Below are 24,319 nucleotides of genomic sequence, written 5' to 3'. Positions count from 1 at the left end.
CAAACGTCCCATGTCCATCATTGGCAGAACTAGCATGGGGACATGTGCAAGCAGACCAGATGCCTACAGCAACCAAATCCTTCTTCCATGTTTCTGGTGCATGGGACAGGAAACCAGATTGGTAAATGCTTCAAAGGATAAATGTATATTAGTCCAATGGGAGGTTCCTGACACTCCATGGTTCAATTTACTACCTGCCATAACAATCCATTATCCAGGTACATAACCCAATCTAGATCATCCCACCAGCACATCCTTCCAGATACACTAGTTGGGATTTTGTGGCCCTGAGTGTCATGAAACTCAATATCAGTGAATTAGCCTCTTACGGACCTCTGGGCTGTATTCAGTAACACATTTATTTTTAATCGTCATATTTCCATCTCACAGTTCCATACAAAGTTGTAGGTTGCCGATTCATAGTCAGATCATTGTTGTGAGTATTTTGAGGCCAAGAATAAATCTCCCAGGCCTCTGGAAACCCCCTTTAGCCTGTTATGGTGAACCAAAAGCCCCAGACATACCTAGTTTGGTCTCAATGAACTCTATATTTTGGGCTGATAATCTGGTGGTTGTCAATTCCTAAAACCTGAACCTGTGGAATGATATCTAAAATAGGAGCATCCTAGGTGTGCCTACCCATGGAGCTCTCACACATACCATCTTGTTGGAGGACAACAACATCGACAGATTGAGTGCTGCAGGGAGCCCAGTGACTTTGTACCAACAACCTGGACCAAAACAAAGTATTATTATGGCTATTTGCTTTTATGTTATACTGTTACTATTGTTCCTGGATTATTCTTTATTTTTCTGTCCTGTTTATTGTGTTTTCTCTCCTGAACGCTACTACAAAATGTAATTTCTGAGACATCCCTGTCTGGAGTGTGTGAGACAGAAAGTATTAAAAAAGCAGAATCATAATGGTCCTCATGAGTACATGGTGGCAGTCTACCTGTGTGTGTTTGGCAAGGGGTAACAGATTGGTCAAATTGCCCCATGATTGCCCTTCCCAACCTGCTGGTGCTTGGATTGTTTCTGAGCTGCCATTTATCCTACCACACCCATGTTTTGAGAATTATAAAAACTTAATATGTAAAAAATGCTTAGTTAAACCAACAAATACTTTTTTTCTCAATTATGTTTTCTTTACATTACAAATGGAATACTTTTGAGGCCAGTTGACATTTCGGTGCAAAATTTTACTTTTTATTATTCTTTAATACATTCCTACAGAGTATTATATACTCACCCAAAGAAAGGGGCAACTGAGGAGGAAAGAGGGACAGACGGATCTGGAGACTTTCTCCAGCAAGGGGTGATGGTTTGTTGTCACTGGCCTCAGGTAACATGCCTGAACATTTACAACACCTCCAACTCCTTGCCTGTGATTTCCTCTTCAGTTGTCTTTTTCTTCCACCACTTTCTCGGCCTAGTTCTTCAGCCCCTCGGGACGGACATTGTACAGTTCTTTTCTCAGATGCCAATCCAATCCATCTATACATGGCATTGGCTTTATTTGTACTCATCACATTTTACACCATCTCCCTATATGAGGGACTATTACCCCCATGTGCTGATCCATTATCTAGATGTAATATATATATCTGTTACCCTGTATATATTACCACACTTACCTCTTCCTCACTAAAGCACAGCCGCCTCCCCCCTGCGCATGCTGGCAGTTCTGACTCTGGGCGTGTCTATGCTAGCAAGGCTTATCAGTTTTGCCGGCCAATCAGAAAATAGCCTCTTAATCATCCCGGGCTGTATAGCTAGCTCATACACAGCACTCAGCATTTGTGCAAGGTGTCTCCACTAGTGCCGAGCCCCCAAGCTTCTGAGCTAGTTCCTGTACACCTGTTTTTTATTTCAGCGTTTCCCCTGTCTATCTCCTGTGTTAACCCCTTGTTGCCCGGTCTGGTATTTCCAGCCATTTCCCTTGTGCTGTTTCAGTGTTCCTCTGTGTCTGTGTCTCCTGTGCCTCCTGTCGCTTCCAGTGTCTCCTGTGTTCCCTGTGTCCGCAGTGGCCCCTGTGTCACTGGTGTGTATTTCCTGGATTCCTAGTATTTGATTCCTGGTTTGTGACCTGACCTCTCTTGCTTGCTGTCTGCCCTGACCCTGGTCTTCCTTCCGCCTAGTGATTTGGTACCATGTATCGTCCTGCCCACCCTGGTGTGCCCCAACCAGACAGTAACCAGCAGCGCAACCTCCTCACCACTAGAGGCTCTGGAGAAAACCTGGTTACTGCTTAGACTCTGCGCTTTGGGTCTTCTCAGGGCTCACACCACCTCCATGCAAGCCGTAGCGCCCCCTAGTGGCCATGTCTCCCCAAGCGTGACAATCCCTACCTGCTACTCCAGATTAATATCCAGATACAATTTTCCTACTTGTTATCCCAGATCCATTATTGAGGTACAATATCTCTACCTGATACCCCAAATCTATTACCTAAAGTATCCCTACTTGTTTTACATTATCTATTTTTCAGGTATGGCATTTTCACCTTTATTCCCCTCTTCTGATCCATGTGTGCTGTCTTGGAGGAAAATCACTTAATGACATAAAACCTTAAAACAATGCTTCTGATATGCAGCAACACATCTGATGTAAAGTATAAAATGTACTTCCAGATATTCAAAATATGACAACAAAAATACTTCAGAAATGTCATTTTATAAATACATGGCATCACAAAATGTGGATGTTTAGCCATAATTTCCAATAATAAATGGAAGAGCAGACAATATTTGCAGCATGGCAGACGAATACAACAAATCTCTAGCACCAAGAAAGAAGAATAAGTTATAGGCTAAAGGTTTCCAAAGTAGTTTAAGTGCTGATACTAATAGTACTGCAATCAATGTGGATGGAAGAGGTCGAGGGAACACTTGTATATTGCAGTAAATATTTGATATTATAATCACAGTTTTATGGCATTGGTGACATTTTACACATTTTGTCTTTTTGCTGGCCGCTTATTATGATAGTATACAATAGAGCAGCAATTATTAGAGGATATATAATATTAGTCCAAACGATCAGTGAAAGTATGATGCCACATACGAAAAGGTCCGCAGGTTGGCTAACATATCTCTGGCACTCCAGACCTTCATTGCCCCCCAGCCAGTAAAGAAAACACATCAGAAAATAACTTTCATCATTTAGGAGATCCATCATGGAACATTGGGATCTCCCACACTCAATATTTCATCACAAAACTACAAGAACTGTTTTGTGTATTGACCAGATTGTAGTTTGTGTCACTGTACTCCAATATTGACTGTCCCAATATTTCTGACCTGATAACCTCCAAGGTGCAATGAGGTGGATGTAGACCAGCAGGCCTGGCTTTAGACCATACAACAACCTGAAGATTACTATACCTGTGTAAACACTGAACCTTGCATGAAGAATGTGCACTTGCTCATGGATCTCCTTTATTCACCTCATACTTCCTCCCATTATGGAAGGTAAGTTACTGAAGCAGAAGGAAGAGGGGGTAAGGGGAGCAAAGTCTCAGAAACATGTGTGGGCCATTGCCAGAAGTATTGCTGATGACAATATTAGAAAGAATACATATTAAAAAGAAGTGAAAACCCAGCTGTGTCCCTCCCAGGACAATGTGCAACCACGCTTTCTGCAGACGATGGTGAGAAATGCTGCAAGTAAGGACATTTTCCACCATCACTCATCTGTGGCAACAAGTAACCATTGACATTACATTCTCTGCACAGAAATAAACGCAGCTCAGTCATTGGCGAAAGGTCAATAGGAAGCTTATTTCCCCCCAGTACAATTTGTACGTCTGTTTCTGAGATCTGCTGGTAATTACTGAGTTGTACTGATACATCTCTGGGAAACAAGCGTGTCAATTGTATAATTACAACACGGGTAAGCATGTACAGGCCGCACAGCTGCCAGGCGAGGAGATGGAGGAGATGATGGTGGAGATGTACGAGGGGATTATTCTGATAGCAGATAATATATTGAAGAGTTACTATTACACTACTTGTATTGGACACAACCTTCCCTTCTACTTATAGCACAGCACATATGAAGTATTCATTGAGAAAATAATCTAATCATAAATTGAGACGTGATTCGGAATAACCTTTTGAAGCTGATAATGCAACAATCACTAAGTAAATCGGAACACTGTTAGTAAATGATGAAGCTGAAAACAGACAAAATATTCCAATCACCCCTATGTGGTCAAAGTGTCATACAAAGCACAGCAGCCCAACATACTAAGCAGACGTGCCTCATCCAAACTGATATTTAGGTAACAAAATGGTAACATCACAAAGTGTTTTCCAGGGACACTAATTGTGCTGCTGAGTTTAGGAATTCAGGGAAAGAAACCTTGACTTTCTCTCCACTCTCCACCATTTATACATCTTATACTATGTAATGAAGACATGGGATCAATATGTCATGGGGATGGATCACATATTTTCCCATCAATATCTGCCACAGTTGGAAGTTGATTTTTTATTACACAACACAAAACAATAGGCAGATTACATACAACATTGATATGGTTCCCAAAATGCTAAACATTTCTTTTCAGAGAGTAAATGAGAAGTAGTGCCAACTCTATAATGAGCAGAGGTACAGAAAACTTCAAATCTACTGAAAAAGTTGACCGGAACCGGAAATCCTATAAATGGAATCATAGGCAGGCATACAAGATGGCAGACGATCAGTTACCCTAAGCACAAAAAAAGAGTTTTCTGGCAACCAGACAGATTGCCGTTGTCACTTTTCTAGTTTAGTAGATCAAATATTTTATTGGATGCCATGGATTCCATCTTTATTTTTTGCACTTCTCAGGTGTGGAATGGAACACTATAGGGGCCATTTATAACGCATTCTCTGGTGGAGAATCAATCACTGCCATTAAAAACCTGGAAGATTTTCCATCAGATATGTTTTGTGAATATCAGATTTGCTGCTTTATAAATAGATCCCTATATTTCATACAGCCTCCTACTGACATCTGAATTGTATAACTGCCAATCTACAGCAGCTGGTGAAGTTACAGAAGCAACATTGATATTTAAATGTGTAATGTATTCCAATATCAAAGGAAGGTTAAAATCTGTCTCTGGGCTTTTTTATATTGCTGTCTGTGTCCTGCTGGGAAGATTTCCTCCAATGTACTGGACACACACAACAGAAATTGAGAGAAATAATGCAAGAACTATTTAATGAAGACATAACCAAGCAGTGTATAGGAACCACCATGGTAATACTGGGCCAGGTCTCCATAAGTACTTTCTGGCATGGGTTTCACATTCCCCAATATCCCTTTGAGTTCAGCCCATACAAAATAAAACATCAACAATCATGTCACATGCAAAATCTCAGACCACATTTTTTCCCCATCCTGGTGTATAATGTGAACAATAGTTGAAGCTTGTGACCCGTGTCTGTGTGGTTTTATGCATTACACTGCTGGCACTTTATTAGCTGATAATTGCATGAATAGGCAGTCACTGTCCAAAATTCTCACCAACTGTCATCATGAACTTTAATATTATTCCCAGTCTGGTCTCCCTTCCCCAGCCTTGGGATGGAACAGAATGTCCAGTTGAGTTCTGGGTAAGTTGCATAGGAAATTGTAATTTATTGCTCAGGCTTGTCTGTACAATGCAGCTTTATGATCACAGGGAAAGTGATCATTTCATGACTATATTTCATTGTTTGCTCATAAATATAATTTGATGGATCTATCTGTAAGTGTTATTTCCCTCACGATGATTCATGAAATGCTGCCCGCTTCTCTGTCCTTCCATCTCATTTGCTGTCTATTCCTGATTTATAGAGAATTTCTGTACCAACATCCCATGGGCTCAGATCAGCTCAAATCACCTTTTACTATATTAAAAATCTGAAACAGAATTGTATTTTCTATAAAGTACACTGATCCTGAGGAGTGGCACCATTGGAAAAGAACAACATTTTCTCTTTTGCCCCCTTGATGGTTTATTGTACTTTTACTAGTCCGATTTTATTGGGAATTCTCAGTGTGCAGCCATCTCATCCATTCACCTGCATTCCCGTGCTTGAATTATGCAAATCTAATATCATCTGACTTCTGTCTTCAGTTTGCTCATTCATTTGCTCAGACGTGACAATGTCCTGGGGTCAGTATCTACACACAAGACCTGACCATGACCTGGGGTTAGTACCTACACACAAGACCTGACAATGTTCTGGGGTCAGTATCTAAACACAACACCTGACAATGTCCTGGGGTCTGGGGTCAGTATCTAAACACAACACCTGACAATGACCCGGGGTCAGTATCTACACACAACACCTGACAATGTCCTGGGGTCAGTATCTACAGACAAGACCTAACAATGTCCTGGGGTCAGTATCTACACACAAGACCTCACAATGTCCCGGGGTCAGTATCTACACACAAGACGTGACAAAGTCTTGGGGTCAGTATCTACACACAAGACCTGACAATGTCCCGGGGTCAGTATCTACACACAAGACCTGACAATGTCCCGGGGTCAGTATCTACACCCAAGACCTGACAATGTCCCGGGGTCAGTATCTACACACAAGACCTGACAATGTCCAGGGATCAGTATCTACACACAAGACCTGACAATGTCCTGGGGTCAGTATCAAGAGACAAGACCTGACAACGACCTGGGGTCAGTACAAGTAGTCCCTGGGTTACATACAAGATAGGGACTGTAGGTTTGTTCTTAAGTTGAATTTGTATGTAAGCCTGAACAGGTACATTATTTTAATAAATGCATTTAGGACAGATCTTTGGTTCAAAGTATTATTCGGCAACATGGTGTCAGTTACCGTAATAAATCCTCACTGTGAGCTAATCACAAACAAAGCAAAAAAAAACTTTATGGAGCTTAGACATTCATTAAGTTCTGGAGCAAGCTGTGGTTTGATATGCAAAAAGAGAAAACTGTAGAGTTTGTCTTAGTCATTTAAGAGTTAAAAAAGGCTGCAGAAAGAGATCACCCCCTAAGATCACCCAAATCCTCAGCTGTGTTTAGAAAAAGATTTCTTCTGCAAGTCATGCAAACCGCTTCCTCCCTCTTCAAGAAAGCCTTGTTCGTATTCGAGGCGTCCGTATGACGGATGTCCTTAACCCGGGACTACCTGTATCTACACAAAAGACCTGACAATGACCCGGGGTGAGTATTTACACACAATACCTTACAATAACCTGAGGTCAGTATCTAAACACAAGACCTGACAATGTTCCGGGGTGAGTACCTACATACAAGACCTGACAATGTTCCGGGGTGAGTACCTACATACAAGACCTGATATTCTCATGGGGTGAGTATCTAAATTAAAGTTCCATTTCTGTTCCTGAGATTTTATCTACACACAGTGCTCATCTCAGTTTTGGAATCTATAACAACACACAGGACTCAATTCTTTACTGATATCAGTAAGTAGACTGTGGAACATTTTGAATTTTTTTCTTTGTCTATTGGAGTTTACTGACAATTGTGTGCACATGGATGACTGAATGGGGCCTCCCCTGTCATTGTCCTTGAGCACTGTGGCAAGTAAAGCCTCCTGTAAAAGATTCACAAGGGTTTGATGTGAGTGAATGTTCTGAAATATCACCCCCATCCCTTCCTCTCTGCCAAACCACCATCATCACATCAATCTGTAATATTTAGCATTTACTCCCCCTCGGTGTTATCAACCCATCATTCTACAGTCTGTCTTTTCTATGTTTCCTGAGTAGTTGACCCACTTTGGATGTTGGAGGTATTGTGCCTTGCAGACCCCTACATAGAAGCGGCAGTTTGATGGGAGATTGTTTATTGACATGATCATGTGTATAGTAAGATTTCTGCATCTGTAATGAATTGTTCATGACACGTAGTGGGGTATCGAGAATAAAACTGTATTACAATGTGTCTGAGTTCCATAAAGAACAATATGTACAGAAAGGATGAACAATTAGACATTGGTACATCACATATCACTTATATAAGTTATGGCCCTCTTTCTGCATGTACAATGTCTAACACCAGCAATGAGTGGAAAAAAAAGAGTGGCCTGACCTCTCTAAGCTTTAGATAGTTCTGTGAATGGTGTTGTAGTTTGCTTTTTGGGGGTTTGACAGTCTACAGACTCTGCACCCCTATACATACCAGGAATCCATGACACCCCTATAAAATCCCCCGCTGACCACAGATCTGTGCATGGTGTTTGAAATTTATTGAAGACTCAAGGAGTCTAAGTGGAGTATACCTAAGGCCACAGGTACGCAGAGTCTTTCCGGAGGACAAGCTGCGACCGCTAATTAAATTCAGAGAGCTGTCAGGCACAGCGCTCTGATTCATTTCCGTATTATCAGCTGTGAAGAAACAGAAGGGAAAGATTGGATTTTAATCAGGCAGATTTAATATTTTATTTGGCTCGTTAGATGGAGTCTTCAGATAAGAGGACTGGTAAATATTTCAGGCTCCCCAGAGGCGAAAGGGGGGTTGTATGCACTGAGTTTACTCTGGAAAATAAAGACATTGAAGACATCAAATTTCTGCTATGTAGAGGTTAGACGAGTTCAGCCAGGTTAGGGACGCCCACAGTTTCCTGTAAATTATCCTTCAATCATAGATTTAGCCTCGTCTCACCTCTAGGACTTCAGAACACATGGGTGAGCACAGAGACCTCAATGGTGGACACCATGGGGAGGCCCATGTACCATGTGGCCCTATAATGTTTATTCATTACACAGAAGAATGCAGTGGAAGCCAGGGAAGCCTCTTTCTTTAGTATATCACTATCTGGAATTTATAATGTGTACAAAGGATTATGAAATCTGGTTTGTAACCATATACCGTTTTTTTCCAAGGCTAACAATTAACTAAGGCCCACAAACCGGATATTATGTATTCTAACCAAAACTAAATGAAATAAAGATTTTCACACTGAAAGCCTAAGGTTGTACAACACCCGGGGGATCCTTTAAATTAGACTTGGTTGCGTTTGTTAAGCTAGCAAGTCTAGAAATGTTTTCTGCAGAGGAAAATAGCCTAGTACCTGTGGTGTCGGAACAAGGGGGTCCAGACAGTGGCTACCAGTGTAAGGGGCCAAGACATTAATCACTAAATTATTCTGGACACAGAAACTGACCCCTAGTATAAGAAGCAGGGGCACAAACAGTGAACACAGGTATTAGGGAGGCACAAACACTAAACACATATGTAAGGTGGACAAATAAACTCACCACTGATGGAAGGGGGCACAGACTTTAAACACCAATCAAAAGGGGGAACAGACACTGCCCACCAATGTAAAGCAGCACAGACATTTACCACCATTGTAAGGGGTTCACAGACACCACCAATGTAAAGGGGTAAAAGTCATTGACCACCAATGTAAAGGGGGCACAAAGGAAGAACTATTTGCAAAATGGTGGATGGGTGGACAAAAACCTAAAAGTTAAGGTAAGGGGCCTTGCCAAATTTTTTCCCTGGTATCTATAGATCTGTACCTTTGCCGCTGTCTATTCCTGACCTTCTCTGACACTTAGGTCTGAACTATATGCATATCTTCCTGATTAGCGGTCCTCTGATCTATACAAACTCCTTTGCAACTTATTTGTAAAGATTCCCTACATTGAATTTATCATCATGTGCTGCACCCCTATACAAATTACCACTTTAATACTTAGAAAATACATTTGGGACTTTAAAGACACCATATATTCAACATTTCTCTTTCTAAAAGGATTTTTTTAACATTTGATTCTAATACATTTAATTTATTAAAAGTGACCAAATAATCCTATAAAACATTTTATTAAAAAAAAACAAAGGTACTAGCATGTATACAAACATACATGCTCTTTTTAGCATGCAACTAACAGAGACATGCTATCCTCGACGCGTTTCGTGGATCACGTCCACTTATCAGGAGGAGAGAAAAAACTAGATTTAAAAATAACAAATACAATGTGACATGGCCCAATATAAACATATCAATTCAAATTTCTATTATAATTCAAACAATTCAATAACTTACATTGAACCATGAAACCATAGTTCCTTCAGTTGGACAGCTGGGAGGCAGAGAGGGTGGTACAGAGCAATACACAGGATGAAAACATAATTGAAACACAAAATCCACCTGCAAAGTATCTACCATGAAATGTATATGTGTACACAATGACATGCATAAATGTACCATGTATGTACATTGGACAAAACCATCCTCTATTTGTTAAATCATCCTTCTTTTAAAATATCAACCACTATCAAAAAACATGTTTATACCCATTGTCCTATATAGGCTATAATGAAGTGTGTCATATTATACTATATTGGATTATATTTCCATTTAGGTGGAACATTATACATCTCTCCTTATTCAACAAATTTGATGATATCCACACCTGTGTACAAAAAGTCAATAGAACATTAAGTGAATTAGTCAAAAAAACTCCTAAAAATAAATGTCTTATTTCCAATAAAATTACTGTGCACTTCCAAAGTCACACCATTACTCCTTCCCCCATATATTTATAATTCATAATATCAACATTTATTTTAAAATTCTTCCAATACATAAACACACAACCACATATTCAACAAAGTACCCATCCTTGCGTCAAAACATGCGCCTGACCGACTTCAGGGGGGTCAGCCGGCAGCTCTTCAGGTCGGCTTTGTTTCAGACCGGCGATCTCTTCATCTTCAGCGTGCCATACCTGCCTACAGCAGCCCTTAAATCCTTCGTGCATTCACTCTTTCCCGAGTGGAGGGGCTCCGACCCGTGTCCTCTGCTCTCGGGGCTCCAGGTTCCTACTGGGCAGGGAGCAGCCATCTTGTCCACGTGGCGCCCGAGAGAATACAGCACGGTGATTCTTGCTGCATCCCACACTCATCCACAGCGGCTCCTCACAGTCACAGACAGAGGATCAGCTGGGCTCCCCATGTGGGGAAGCACAGGTGAGTGTTTCTACCCTTGGGACCCCTGATTCCCATAGGAATTCCCATCTTGCCCACATGGCACCCGAGGGACTGCATCCCCCACACACTGTTCCTGCTTTTGGACTAGAGGGTCAATCTGGTGCCATCCCTGACCCACTGAAGGGAAACAGCTGCCACCTCTCTGCAAACGAGTGATACACCCACTCATCGTTTTTTGTGGTGATCAGGGGACCACATCCCCCACATACTGCCCTAGTGCTGGGGTCAGAGGGACAATCTACTGCCATCCTTGCCCTCCAGAGGAAACACAGCTGTCAGTTCTGGAAATAGATGATATAACAGTTCATTGATCTGGGGATATTTTATTTGAAAAGAATATTATTTTACTGGGACTTGCAAAACCATAAGGCCCCCCAAGTCATTTCTGGATTTGTACTTGCCTCCAAATTCAGCACCTTGTAAGTACCTAATTGTTCTGTGGGGATACCGTGTCTTCTAGATTAGGGACAGCCTGCTTCATTAGGATCCATTCTTCTCGGAGTTTCCGGAGCTAGCTTGCTAAACCTCTTCTATAGTTTCTTGTCTAATTGTTGTTCACTCCTACTCCTAATATTGCTCGGTCAGTACACTCGGCCAGCTAAATATCTGGGCAAACCACCGGCTTCCTGAGTCCTGGACACTGATCTCACCCACAGCAAGAATGCAGTAAACTTCCTTACAGGGGGAGGATTCCCCCTCTTACAGGCCGGGCTCACTGATATGGTATCCTATGTATACACCAGGAGGTATGCCCCTGAAACTCATGATGTATAATAATACCCCGCTTCATAGTGCACATCTATCATAGCAGAAGCAAGTAGGATCTACACAAGGTAGTAAAACGGCTTGACTTCTTTCCACTCCCCACGTACAACTGTTGGGTCTTCACACTACTTGTGCTACTTTCTGGCAAACTTATCGCTGTTGCGATTTTGCACCCCTATGCAGTAAACATGGGCAGAGGAAGACCTTAAGGCCATTCCTCCCAAAAGCGGGAAATTGATAATTTTTTTGCCAAGAACTGTCACTCTACCTAAACTGGGGAAGGTCCCACTACCAGGTACTTCTCTACACAGGCCTTGCATATAGAACATGACTTGGCAAGCTCGTTGCAGGATGACTCCACTTTTGGCTCGCCCCCTCTCCGGGTTCCTGGAGAAGACACTTGTTCTCCTCCCAGCCCTCCACATCACTCCACATTCCAGAAACAGCTGGGACTGGGATGAACATCTCAGGTCCATACCTACCAAATCCGATTTTGAGTCATACATCCTACGTATCCAGGAATCTTTCCACTCAGAAATGTATTCTCTCAGGAAAGACATGGGCTCTCGCATAGTAGAGGTTGAGCAAGTTACTGAAGACCTTCGAAGTCATGTGCAACAACACACGCATAACCTAAAGGAGCACACTGCTCTGATTCAACAGCTCCAGTACCAACACGATGACAAATAACTTAAGGATCTGGGGTTTACCAGAATCCGTTGAACCTAAGAACTTACATGCTGCTGCTTCAATTTTCAGCGATATTCTAAACAAGCCTAAAGATAACTCTATAGAAATTGATCGGCTTCACTGGACTCTCGGCCCTAAAAGCCAAGACTCCCACCTCACCACTCATTTCATTTTAAGGAATCCATCATGCTCAAGACAAGATCCCAGGAAGAGTTCACGTTTATTGGCAAACCTATAATGTTTCTTTCAGGTCTTTCTTGTCAAACCCTGCAGCCAGAGAGAGCCCTAAGAGCCCTACTTGACCTCATGAGGGACAACAACATCAAATTTTGTTGGGGATTCCCTTTTCAGTTGAGTGCTCACAGAGGGAACAATTTCGCTACTTTACGACACTTGGGGGACCTCGCCTCGTTTCTTGGAATTTTTGAACTCCCCTAGGCCCAGCTTCCTGACTGGCCACAACACACCAAGATTTTGGCCCCTGCACCGGCATCCCAATCCCAAGAAGGGACATTCCTGAGGATCCTCCCACCGCTCTACTTAAGACCTGCCTTGAGACACAGACGGACACCTGGTGACCCAAGATTCTCCGGCCCTTCTAGGACTGGTAGCAATGTTTAATGCACTGCCAACTGCTGTGATTTGATTTACCTGCCGATCTATGTTTTTGTCTTAGACATTTGTTCCTATGTTTATTAGACACACTGTGCATATCATAATGTTAGTTAGCAGGGGAAGCTCGGGTGAAGGCTTATTGGCTCATACCTCAGTTTTTTAGTTGTTAAGCTGATAATACGTGACATTTTCCTATATTACTCCCTCCCTGTTAGCCCTGCGGGTCGTGCAGGTGCCTCTGCTTCTAATTGCAGGTACGGGTGCCGGGTCCTATCTTTCAGGTAGAGTAACCCCAGTACCTGTGTTCCATGCAGGAGCTGGCGTGGGTATTTCTCTCTTCATCTATGAGGCAACACATACACGCCCTCTGTTTCTACAGCCTATGGCTGGATCTCTGCAGGTATTTAAAGGCGCTTCCTACTACAGGAAGTTGCCTGAGCAATCTCCAGGTTTTAGCTTGTCTAAACTCCTAGTGCAAAGGTGCTTCCTCTGTTTGCTTTACTGTGTACCGGACCTTGTTTACTGAACCCTTGGACTTTGCCTGTTTGCCGCCTGACCCTGATCTTGTTTATGGACTTTGTCTGATTGCCACCTCCCTTTTGGCCACGCAAGCCCCCTCGGTGCTTGCACCGAGTACCCTGACCCTCTGGTCAGCTGCCACTGACCTGGGGGTCACTCTGGAGTGGCACCTGGCAGCTACCCTGCGGCCCAAGCCTATCCTCACCATCAGAGGCTCTAGTGAAGACCAAGTAGCCACTTAGTTAGGGTCAGTGGCACAGTGGGTCCATACCCGCGTGCATTACACACATTATGACATACACATATTCAACCATGTATTATTCGCTTAATAACACATATGCCCCGCTCAGATGATAGGGCCTTCTCCCCCATTCACCCGAGCTTCCCCCACTAAGGGACAACGCGCGGACAATCTGCGCACACTTCTATACCCCTTTTGTATCCCTCCCCCCTCTCCCTTCTGTCACCTAAGGTCTTTGGACTGATCCCCAGGTCAAATTGATAGATTTTTACCTACTGCCCACAATTTTTGTACAAGACGCCTCCCATACTTATACATGTAGCCTCCCATATGTTACACCCTCCGCCATCCCGCCTCTTCATCCACGGATAAATCTGATTAAACATGGGTGTACTCAGGATCATTTCCTATAATGTCAAAGGGCTAAACACCCCTGAAAAACATTCGATGTTATTAACTTAACTAAATGGACAACGGGCCCAGGTAGCTTTAATTCAGGAGACCCACTTTTGCCTTGATTCCATCCCAAAACTTACCAACCCCTTGGCCTACCACAGCTGCTCTCCCAGCTCCAAGTCTAAAGGTGTTAGTATTTTAATTTCAGCCTCACTTAATTGGGAATTAAAGGAGATGGTCCGTTGCCCAGAAGGTAGATAATTGTTTGTTAAAGGGGTCATGGAAAGCAGTCTTATTACGCTTGCATCTGGCTATCTCCCCAATACTGGACAAGTGGCCTGCCTCTCTCTCCTGCTAGATGCTCTGGCTAACTTCAAAGAGGGTCTCCTAGTGTTGGGGGGAGACCTCAACTTCACACCTGATCTGGAAATATACTCATCCATTGCTCTGGTAAGCTCCCTCTGCGTACTTGCAAACAAGCTTCTCGATTCTTAGCCCAATTTCAATTAATGGATGTTTGGAGACTTTTCAATCCCGCTGGATGGGATTATACGTTCTATTCTGCACCCCACCGTTCGTACTTGAGAATAAATCATTTCTGGCTGTCTCACTCAGACTTACACAGGGTAGGTGAATGTTCCATTCCCTTCTCTGACCATGCTCCGATCTTATTAATCATAAAACTATCCCACCTAACCCCTAAGTTATGGAACTGGCGGCTGAATGAGTCTCTTCTCCAGGATGAAACGTTTACCTGGAGATGTTGTCTGAACTGCAGTTCTGCTTCCAGACCAACAACACCCCTTATAGTAATCCCCTTTTGGTTTGGGAGACTCACAAAGCGGTAGTCAGAGGCATATTTATTAAACATGGAGCGAGAATTAAGAAGGTACGTAAACAGGAGTTCGAGAAACTCTTGCAACATATTAGGACCCTAGAAACCTCACACAAGGCTTCCAGAGATTTGGATAAGGGCATAGAATTGCAGGCCTTGCGTGAACAATTGGGGCATTGTGCAGGTTTAAGGCCAAGGCACCTTTTGCTAAATACAGAAGAGCTTTTTATGAATTTGGCAACAAAAGCAGTCGAATGTTGGCAAATGCTCTCCGTGAACACGAAGCCCGCTCCTTTGTCCCCTTCATTTCTGGAAGGGATACTCCAAAACTTTTTTCATACTGATGACATTGAACGCTCCTTCCATAACTTTTATGCCGACCTCTATATTGTCACAAGCCCCCGCTCACCTTCCCAAAATGCAGACAGAATTGAAGCAATTAAAGGATATCTCACTGACTCAGGCATGCCAACCATCCCTATTGGACATTAGAGAGACACTAGGGGACCCAATCACCTCAGAAGAACTCCATAATGCCATTAAAAGTACTCCCACGGGTAAAACACCCAGCCCAGGCGGACCTCCTCTCTCCTACTATAAAAAATTTCAGGACTTCCTGATCTCCAATTTCATTAATGAATACAACACCATAACAGAGGGCTTGTGTTTCTCTCTAGATTCCATATGGGCTACCATTACAGTCATCCCCAAGGAAGGTAAAGACCCATCTTCCTGTGCCACCTACCGGCCTATCTCTTTACAGAACCAAGATTTGAAACTGTTTAAAAAGATGCTGGCTACTAGATTGCTCAGGGTGATACATGGACTAGTACTTTATGACCAGACTGGTTTTATGCCCGGCAGGGAGGCTAGGGATAACACCACGAGAGTGCTTCATTGGATCCATCATGACCAGACTAAAATGATCCCACTCATGTTACTGTCCAAGGAGAATGCCTTTGACCGCGTCGGATGGTAGTTTTTGGACCAAACACTCTTACACACCGGTTTGGGACCCAACATGATGTAATGGATTCAAGTCCTATATTCACCTCCTACTGCCACAGTACGGGTAAATGGGGTACATTTTTCTCCCTTCCAGATCCTAAATGGCACATGCCAGGGTTGCCCACTGCCCACTGGGGGCTAATGGTTGGTTCTAAGTACCAAAAATTGTGGCATACACTGACGACCTTCTGTTTGCAATTTCAAATACCGTCACCTCGCTCCCCAACTTAGTGCCTAAGAAGAATACGGCTCCCTCTCAAATTTTAGGAATCATTTCTCTAAGTCAGCTGCCCTCAACACTTCACTTACTGGACCACAATGTGATCACCTAGTGCGCTCATTCGCCTTTAGTTGGAAGCCACCATTCACTACAATATTTAGGAATCAAAATAACCTGGAACCTGTCCAACCTATTCTCCAATAATTATTAACCTTTCCTTACCTCCCTTAAAAAAAGACCTCCACATGTGAGATCAGAAGGCCTTGTCCTAAACGGGACGTATCAATATAATTAAAATGAACGTCCTTCCTAGGTTCCTATATGTGTTTCAAACTCTCCCCATCAAAGTAACTAGCTTGTTTTTCAAAATCCTCTCTACTAAAATATTTAGCTTCATCTGGCACAAAAAGGCCCCCAGAATCAGTAGATCGCAATTGGTGCGGCCGAAGAAGGCCGAAGATGCTCCCACTTCTAAAGCACACCCCACCATAGGTTTCACTTAGTAACTATGTGCTGCTACCTTCACAAACTGGGCCTATCGCCCTTTCTATCTCCGCTACTTCCTATTTTTGGGAACCCAGCCTTTCTACCGGGACTGGAGGACCACATTTTTGCTAACCTTCATGAAAAGGGAATTTCCAGAGCAACTCATTTCTTTACTTCAGTGAGGTGGGTTGGGAGAGCTGAGCTGACTTTGGCGTCTCTGGATTTTAGATTGGATTACTAGAGGGCGGCACAGCTCTCCCACTATCTTAGATCTTTAGTGCCTCCAAAATTGATTGCCAGATCTATTACCCCATTTGAGCAGCTGTGCGTGGGCAACGGGGATATCTGACATGCCCTTTCCACACTTTATACCCTTCTACAGGACTCCCACACACCATCTTTCCATTCCTATTTTTGTGGGAAAAAGATTTGGGGATCTCTTTGACCAAGGACCAGAAACTTATGATCCTGAAATAGACCCATAGGGCATCCATTAGCTATAGGTTTCAGGAATCTAACTTCAAAATCCTATCCCGGTGGTACCTTACCCCAAAAAAACTACACAAACGCATACCGGAGGTATCAGATCAATGCTGATGCTGCCAATCGGCACTTGGATCCTTCCTACATATATTTTGGGACTGTCAGGTCTGGGACATTTCCCAATGCATGACAGATTGCTAGAGGGACGGAGGGACCCGCCTGCTTCCTTCTACAACACAATCCTTTTTCAGAAAAAGTGAACAGGAACTCGGTGCTCGGACACTTAGTTGTGGCTGCAAATTTATGAATCAGGACTTACTGGAAGAGGGCGGACCCACCTCCCAATCAGTTATGACTGTCAAGGATCAACGAGATTCATCATATGGAAGACAGAATACGTTAGCTACCTGGACCCATTATCATCTTCATCTTGACCTATAGCAACACTGCTTCTTGTACACTCCTCCCCCGTCCTCATCTTAACCTCCCTCTCTGACCTCTTGGTACTATCACAGGGAGGGAGTCACACTTTAAAGGGGTACATTGACACTCCTCCAAGATTTTCTCATTAACCAGACATACCTAGGTTCAATGGTCCCTGGGAATATGATAAATTTTCCATTGTTTTCTCTGACCTTGCTCTCCCTTTTATTGTTATTTGTTTTCCAGATGCCTTATGACGAGATACAGGTATTGGGAACAACCTGATCCCAAACAGTTATATAGGTGGAAACTTTATTTTTCTTTATTTTTCGGAATTGTTGCACTATTTTATACATTTTTTTATTTTGTATCTTGTACTGTTGTATTTTCAATCGTTTAAAGCTTTTGCTGTAATGTATTCCACCCCCTCCCCTCTACCTTTACATTCCCTTTCCTTTTACACCCCCCTCCCCTATCCCTTTTGTTGTAAAATCCTACATAAAAAATGTTTTTATATAAACATGTGACAGACCAAAGAGAAACGCTAGTAGAAAATTTAGATAGAATATAAGTACCTTGTTTCCAAAAGGATTGCTGTGCGCATCCGAGGTCACCTTTGTTACTGCTGTTTATTCATATATAATATCAACATATCCATTTTTAAATGAACAATTCAATGCCATATACCAATATGTGCATGTGGTTTACCTTTTTCACCATAATAATGTCATATAAACTCCCATTCTACTTCACAGCTCAAAAGACCAAATAACCAATGCCCTCTCGCCAGAGTGTACGAATTTCCAACTGCCACAATCCAAACATCCCTCCATTTCTCTTATCTTCTGCTAATTGATGGCATCCTGCGTGGCGCATAAACTTCAGCCCGAACAAACGGAAGAAAGCGCAGCTTCCGCATCCATTGTAAAGCTGTATGTGCCATGTTGAACAAGGGAACGTGACGCACCAATAGGTGCAACAGGCTCCTCACAAGGAAACCTGTCTAAATGAAGACACCCCTAAGGATGACAGCCAGGGGAGCAACCAAACAATTGCCAACACCTTGGGGGCACCTGCGCCAACCTGACCTGTTCCCAATTCAACAACTATCTTTCAAATAACACACAAGGACTTTAACCTTTGAATAAAGGCAATTCTATATTGCAACTATATATTCTATATCTCCACCAATTATTTCCCACAATCACTTGCACCAAATTTGAATCCGTCATACAAGTGTTGGTCTTAAATTGAGCACAAAATCAGATTCTTCACTAGCAATACCAGAAATATCCACTTCTGAAAATACCGTATCAAGTCCTAATACTACATGAGGAGCTACACAAAATACACCTTTTATAGACCAGAAAATAACGACTACTCCCAGGACCGGTCCAATGAATCAATTCACAGTAAGATTACCAGTAAACAGCAACAATTAAACGTTAAAGAAGTATTGGAACTTGGACTTTGTTTTTGTCCCATAAATGTATGTGATAAATTTGAGCTAGTGAAGGACATTCATTTGTTTTTGAGAAATGTATTCTTTAAAGTACTTTTTGAAAATGAATTGTCATGTAATGAATATGGAGATCTAACTTTGAACTGTCATGAGTTTAATGCTGCAGATTTTAGAACACTTAGAGACTTGATAGAATTATGGAATGAAAATACTGGGAGTTCAGATGAAAGGCCATCTAGCCAAATAGGAACTACTGATAGTCAAGACGATATAAAGGGATCCTTCCTCCCTAAATCTACAAAATTCCCAGATATACACCAATATCCACACATCTATGCATTTGCTAAACAAATAATGAAAGATGTGAATGAGTTGGATACTTATAGGATTAAAAACAAAAATCTTTCCAGGAAACAAACCCAAGCTTTCTGTAGATTGCAGAGTAACTCTGAGATTGTAATATAAACCTCAGATAAGGGTGGGAACGTAGTTTTGATGGATGTATCCCAATACAAAGATAAATGCTGGGAAATCTTAAAAAATAAGGAGTTGTATCAACAAATGAATCCCAGTGAAGTTCATACTCAGGAGTTTTCCCTAATTGTTTCCCAGGCATTTGAAAATAGGATTATTGGGAAACCTGTATACGACTTTCTAAACGTGAGGCATCCTCCGATACCTAGGGTGCATAGAAGAATGAATAATCCACCTGGTAGGCCGATAATATCAGGTATTGATAGTATTTCCACAAATGCCAGCCACTACGTGGATGTAAGTTTGAGACCTTTTGTGTACAGTCTACCTTCATTTATGAAAGATACTCCGGAACTGTTAAAAGTATTGGACGGACTCATTATAGCGAAGGGAACCCTCCTGGTTGGAATTGATATTGAGACACTATATTCTAGTATACCTCAGTTTGTGCTGACTCTCTTGAGATACATACTTACTTGTAATGTTTTTGTATTCAATGACCTAACATTCCTCCAGGTGCAGGGGGTGGGACTGGCAACCAGATGTGCCCCCACCTATGCTAACTTGTACTTTGGGGGATGGGAAAGGGAACTTTTTTCCAGTGACACCTTGTCTATGTCCCTCTACCACATTATATTTATTATATATATCTTATGGCGAAGGTACATTGATGATGTGTTTATGCTCTGGACTGGTAAGAATTATATAGAACTGTTAGTTGAATTTATGGAACAATTGGGTAACAGCTCTTACAATTTAAAATTTACATATCGGAGTAGTAGTTCAAAACTACCATTTCTAGATATAGAAATCTGCATTAATCCTGATTTCCTGTTGTCATCAAATTTGAATTTTAAACCCACCGCAGGGAACACCATTCTGTTGGAAGAAGATCCCAAACATTTGATAAGAAGTATACCCTTTTCTCAATATTTAAGAGTTCGTAGAAATTGTTCAAATGACCATGAATTTGAGATAGCTGCAAAAGAACTACAGCAAAGAAAAATAAAGATTTGGACAGAAAAATAAATAGTGTAACAAGATTTTTGGATAATCATGAAGAATTAAGAATTATATGTGAAAAACATTGGTCCCTACTTACTTCAGATCCCTCTATAAATAAATACTTATCTCCTTACCTGTAGTTTACCTTTAGAAGGTTACTTTCCCTTAAGGATAAATTGGTAAGTAAACAGGTAGACAGTGGAGTAGCAGTTGATATAGTGTACTTGGACTTTGCTAAAGCATTTGACACTGTACCCCACAGACGGTAATATGCAAGTTAGGGTCAATAGATTTAGAAAAGTCAATCTGTAAATGGATAGAGAACTGGCTTAAAGATCATCCAGAGAGTTGTAATGAATGATTCATACTCTGAATGGTGTAAGGGTATTAGTGGTGTACCCCAGGGTTCAGTGTTGGGACCATTACTGTGTAACATCTTTATAAATGATATAGAGTTTGGGATTTCTGTGTTTGCAGATGACACCAAACTATGTCATGGAATTAAGTCCATACAGGATGTCTATAATCTACAAGCAGACCTGGATGTACTGTGTGATTGGCAGCCAAGTGGCAAATGACATTTAATATAGATAAATGTAAAGTTATGTACTTGGGGGTAACAACATGCATGCGTCATACTGTCTAGGGGGAATACATTTGGGGGAGTCAGAAATGGAGACGGATCTGGGGGTTCTGGTAGATCATAGACTTAATAACAGCATGCAATGCCAAGCTGCAATATATAAAGCTAGTAAAGTACTTTCTTGTAATAAAAGAGGAATAGACGGCAGACAAGGAGACATAATCCTGTACAAAGCATTGGTCACACCACATCTGGAATATGCAGTCCAGGTTTGGGCCCCAGTTTACAAAAAGGACATTGTGGGATTGGAGAGAGTGCAGAGAAGGACAACTAAACTAATAAAAGGAATGGAGGAGCTCCGCTATGAGGAGAGATTAGCTGAACTGAATCTATTCTCCCTTGAGAAGAGACGTATAAGGGGGATATGATCACCCTGTATAAATATATAAATGGTCCATATAGAGAACTCTCTTCCCCATTATTCACTGTAATGTCATTACAAAGCACAAGGGGGCGCTCTTTGAGTCTGGAGGAAAAGAAGTTTAATCTCAGGATAAGGAAGGGATTCTTCACTGTAAGGTCTGTGAAAATGTGGAATCGGCTCCCTCAGGAAGGGGTTTCAGCAACTACTATAGATTGCTTTAAGAAAAAGCTGGATGATTTCTAGAAGCACAGAATATAACTGGGGATTAAGGATTTATAGTAAAAATACCAGAGACTGCTGATCCAGGGAACATCCGATTGTCTCATGGAATCAGGAAGGAATTTTTTCCCCTGTTGAAGCAAATTGTACCCGGGGATTTTTATTCCCTTCCTCTGGACCAACTATGTCTATAGGGTTTTATATCTGGGATATGTTTATTTCCCTAGTGGTTGGACTTGATGGACTTATGTCTTTTTTAAACCTGACGTACTATGCACAGTAACAATGTAAATTTCCTTGCTGAGCTAAACTATTTACACATTTTCTTTAATGTTTCTTCTCTCTCGTGCAATTTCACTTTCACATAAATGCCCCCTTTTTTATTTCTACTGTTTCACTTCAGGGAGACCAACAAAATGTCCATAGCAACATTGAACCTTTTGCACCCCTTTAGTGTATCCCCTCCCCCTTTCACTATTTTTTGCCGTCTCCTTAATGCCCCCTTATTGTCCTCTTTGTTGCTGCCACCCACCCCCACCCCCTAGAGGTAACACATTGCACCTCTCTGGTGTCACTCTGCACACCTACAAATGCCACATTCATTCCTCTGCATGTTTTTGCTTCCAGCAATGATTTCTAATATGGAAACTAACTTAACACCTTCACTTCAAAATTTCCCTTTAAACCATTGCAGATTTCTGAATTTATAATTGTAAAGAAGAAAGCGATCTTATATATAAAGCATTTCCATGTTGCAGCCTTTAGAAATGATTCGAGTAGAATTCCTCTGGATAGACCTGCAGGCCTCCGGTTCCCACCTCACCATTCTGAAGGCAATTTGCCATAAATTCCTTTGCAGATACTGAAATGCTGCTGGCCATCAATTTACTGCTAAAGTAACGCATTAATCCCCATAATGATAAATCCCCGTACTGCTTATTACTGACCATGGAGGGGACGCAGGATAATTATCATGTGCACCCCATCTGCCTTATCACAATTCACACTTTACCTTTTATGTTCATCACCTACATTTCACCTTGTCGGGACAAAACAGAATTTTGTTAATTAAAGTTGGAGAAATCTATTAACCTCAGAAATAAGCATGACCCTTTGGATTAAAGTTCTAAGAATATGGAGCGGGACAATCTGTTACTGGATGAGGAGCATATGAGAGGTAACAGGACAGGATCAGATATTACAATACACGGAGGAGGAAATCTGCTTCTGATATTGGATGACCTTTTGTGTTCCACCAGACCTATGGAGAACGTCCTGAAAGAATTGGGTCCATGTGCGAGAGGGGCCAAGCTTATATGAAAGAGGGGTCTGACCTACATATCTATATATTAGAAATGGTCAGAGAGGGGAAAAGCCGGGGCCAGTATGAAGGAAGGGCCGGGCCCAATGAAAGAAACAAGACAAATTCCTATGAGGGTTTGGGCCTATATGAGAGAAGCCAGGGGCCCATAGCTTATATAAATGAGGGGATGAGAAGATCCCAGCCAAGAAAAAAGAAAATATAGAGGAAAAGAGAGACCAGCTGCACCCGACAAGCCAACATGAGAAGTAATGTAGGGTTAGAAGATGTCACACTAAGATTCACATAGCGTCCACCATTCTTCTTACATTGTATACAAAGGTGTGTCATCTGTATGTGGAAAATATAAAAGGTGATATTTCTTTATCTACTGACCATCTATGTCCCTCCTAACTTCCCCCTCATCACCATCTGGTATATGGCAGATCCTAAAAGGAATGTGAGCTTTTGGGACAAACAGGATGCTGAACACGTACAGCATTATAGTATGTGTGTGCGCTATGATCACTGCAGGTATCTTCAAACATTCTTTATTCTACATCACATGATCAAGCTCTGTGCTTCATCAGTGAAAATACGATTGTGTTTCCCCCCAGGATGAGAACCCCATTATTGATGCCTTCTGTCAGATAACATCCTTTTCTGTCTAATTGCAGCTGCAGATGGCCATCCCAGGGGTGCACACATTCCGAGGTCACTTTATGGGACAATGCATTATTTACCTGTTTGGAGGCTCCTTGGAGGGGTCCCTGTCTATTCTCTTTGGCTTCAAACTGACATTCACAAGTTAAACCAACTGGATTCAGCCGCTGGCAACTTCTGCTCCACTGCAGGTTTCCTGGGGTAAAGCGGGGGAGTCCTCCTGCTCAAAATGTGCAACACCACTTGGCTTTCAGCCTAACATTGTTTAGGTGACCGCGCTTTCACCCTAAACATCAACCAGGTGACCCCACACCTACCCCAATATGTTATCCAGGTGACCCCACACCTACCCTAATATGTTATGCAGGTGACCCCACATCTACCCTAATATGTTATCCAGGTGACCCCACATCTACCCTAATATGTTATCCAGGTGACCCCACAACTACCCTAAAATGTTATCCAGGTGACCCCACACCTACCCTAAAATGTTATCCAGGTGACCCCACACCTACCCTAA

At 42.1% G+C, this 24,319-nt stretch overlaps 1 protein-coding gene across 2 annotated transcripts in view; it reads right to left on the bottom strand.

The window, feature by feature from the left end:
* LOC140341089 (opioid-binding protein/cell adhesion molecule homolog) overlaps positions 1-24,319 on the bottom strand; it is a 224,381-nt gene that overhangs the window by 152,359 nt on the left and 47,703 nt on the right. Inside the window, exon 1 of one of the 2 annotated variants that reach the window (XM_072426629.1) lies at positions 10,616-10,731. The exons of the other annotated variant lie outside the window; for it this stretch is intronic. Within the exon in view, the coding sequence (XP_072282730.1) occupies positions 10,616-10,619 (4 nt within the window). The 5' untranslated portion in view covers positions 10,620-10,731. Of the gene's footprint in view, positions 1-10,615; positions 10,732-24,319 lie in introns of those variants that run through there. 2 annotated transcript variants of the gene reach the window in all.

The sequence above is a fragment of the Pyxicephalus adspersus genome, chromosome 11 (assembly GCF_032062135.1).
Source record: "Pyxicephalus adspersus chromosome 11, UCB_Pads_2.0, whole genome shotgun sequence".
Classification (NCBI taxonomy): domain Eukaryota; kingdom Metazoa; phylum Chordata; class Amphibia; order Anura; family Pyxicephalidae; genus Pyxicephalus; species Pyxicephalus adspersus.
The sequence above is the reverse complement of the archived record's forward strand: the minus strand, read 5'-3'. Positions and strand labels throughout refer to the sequence as shown.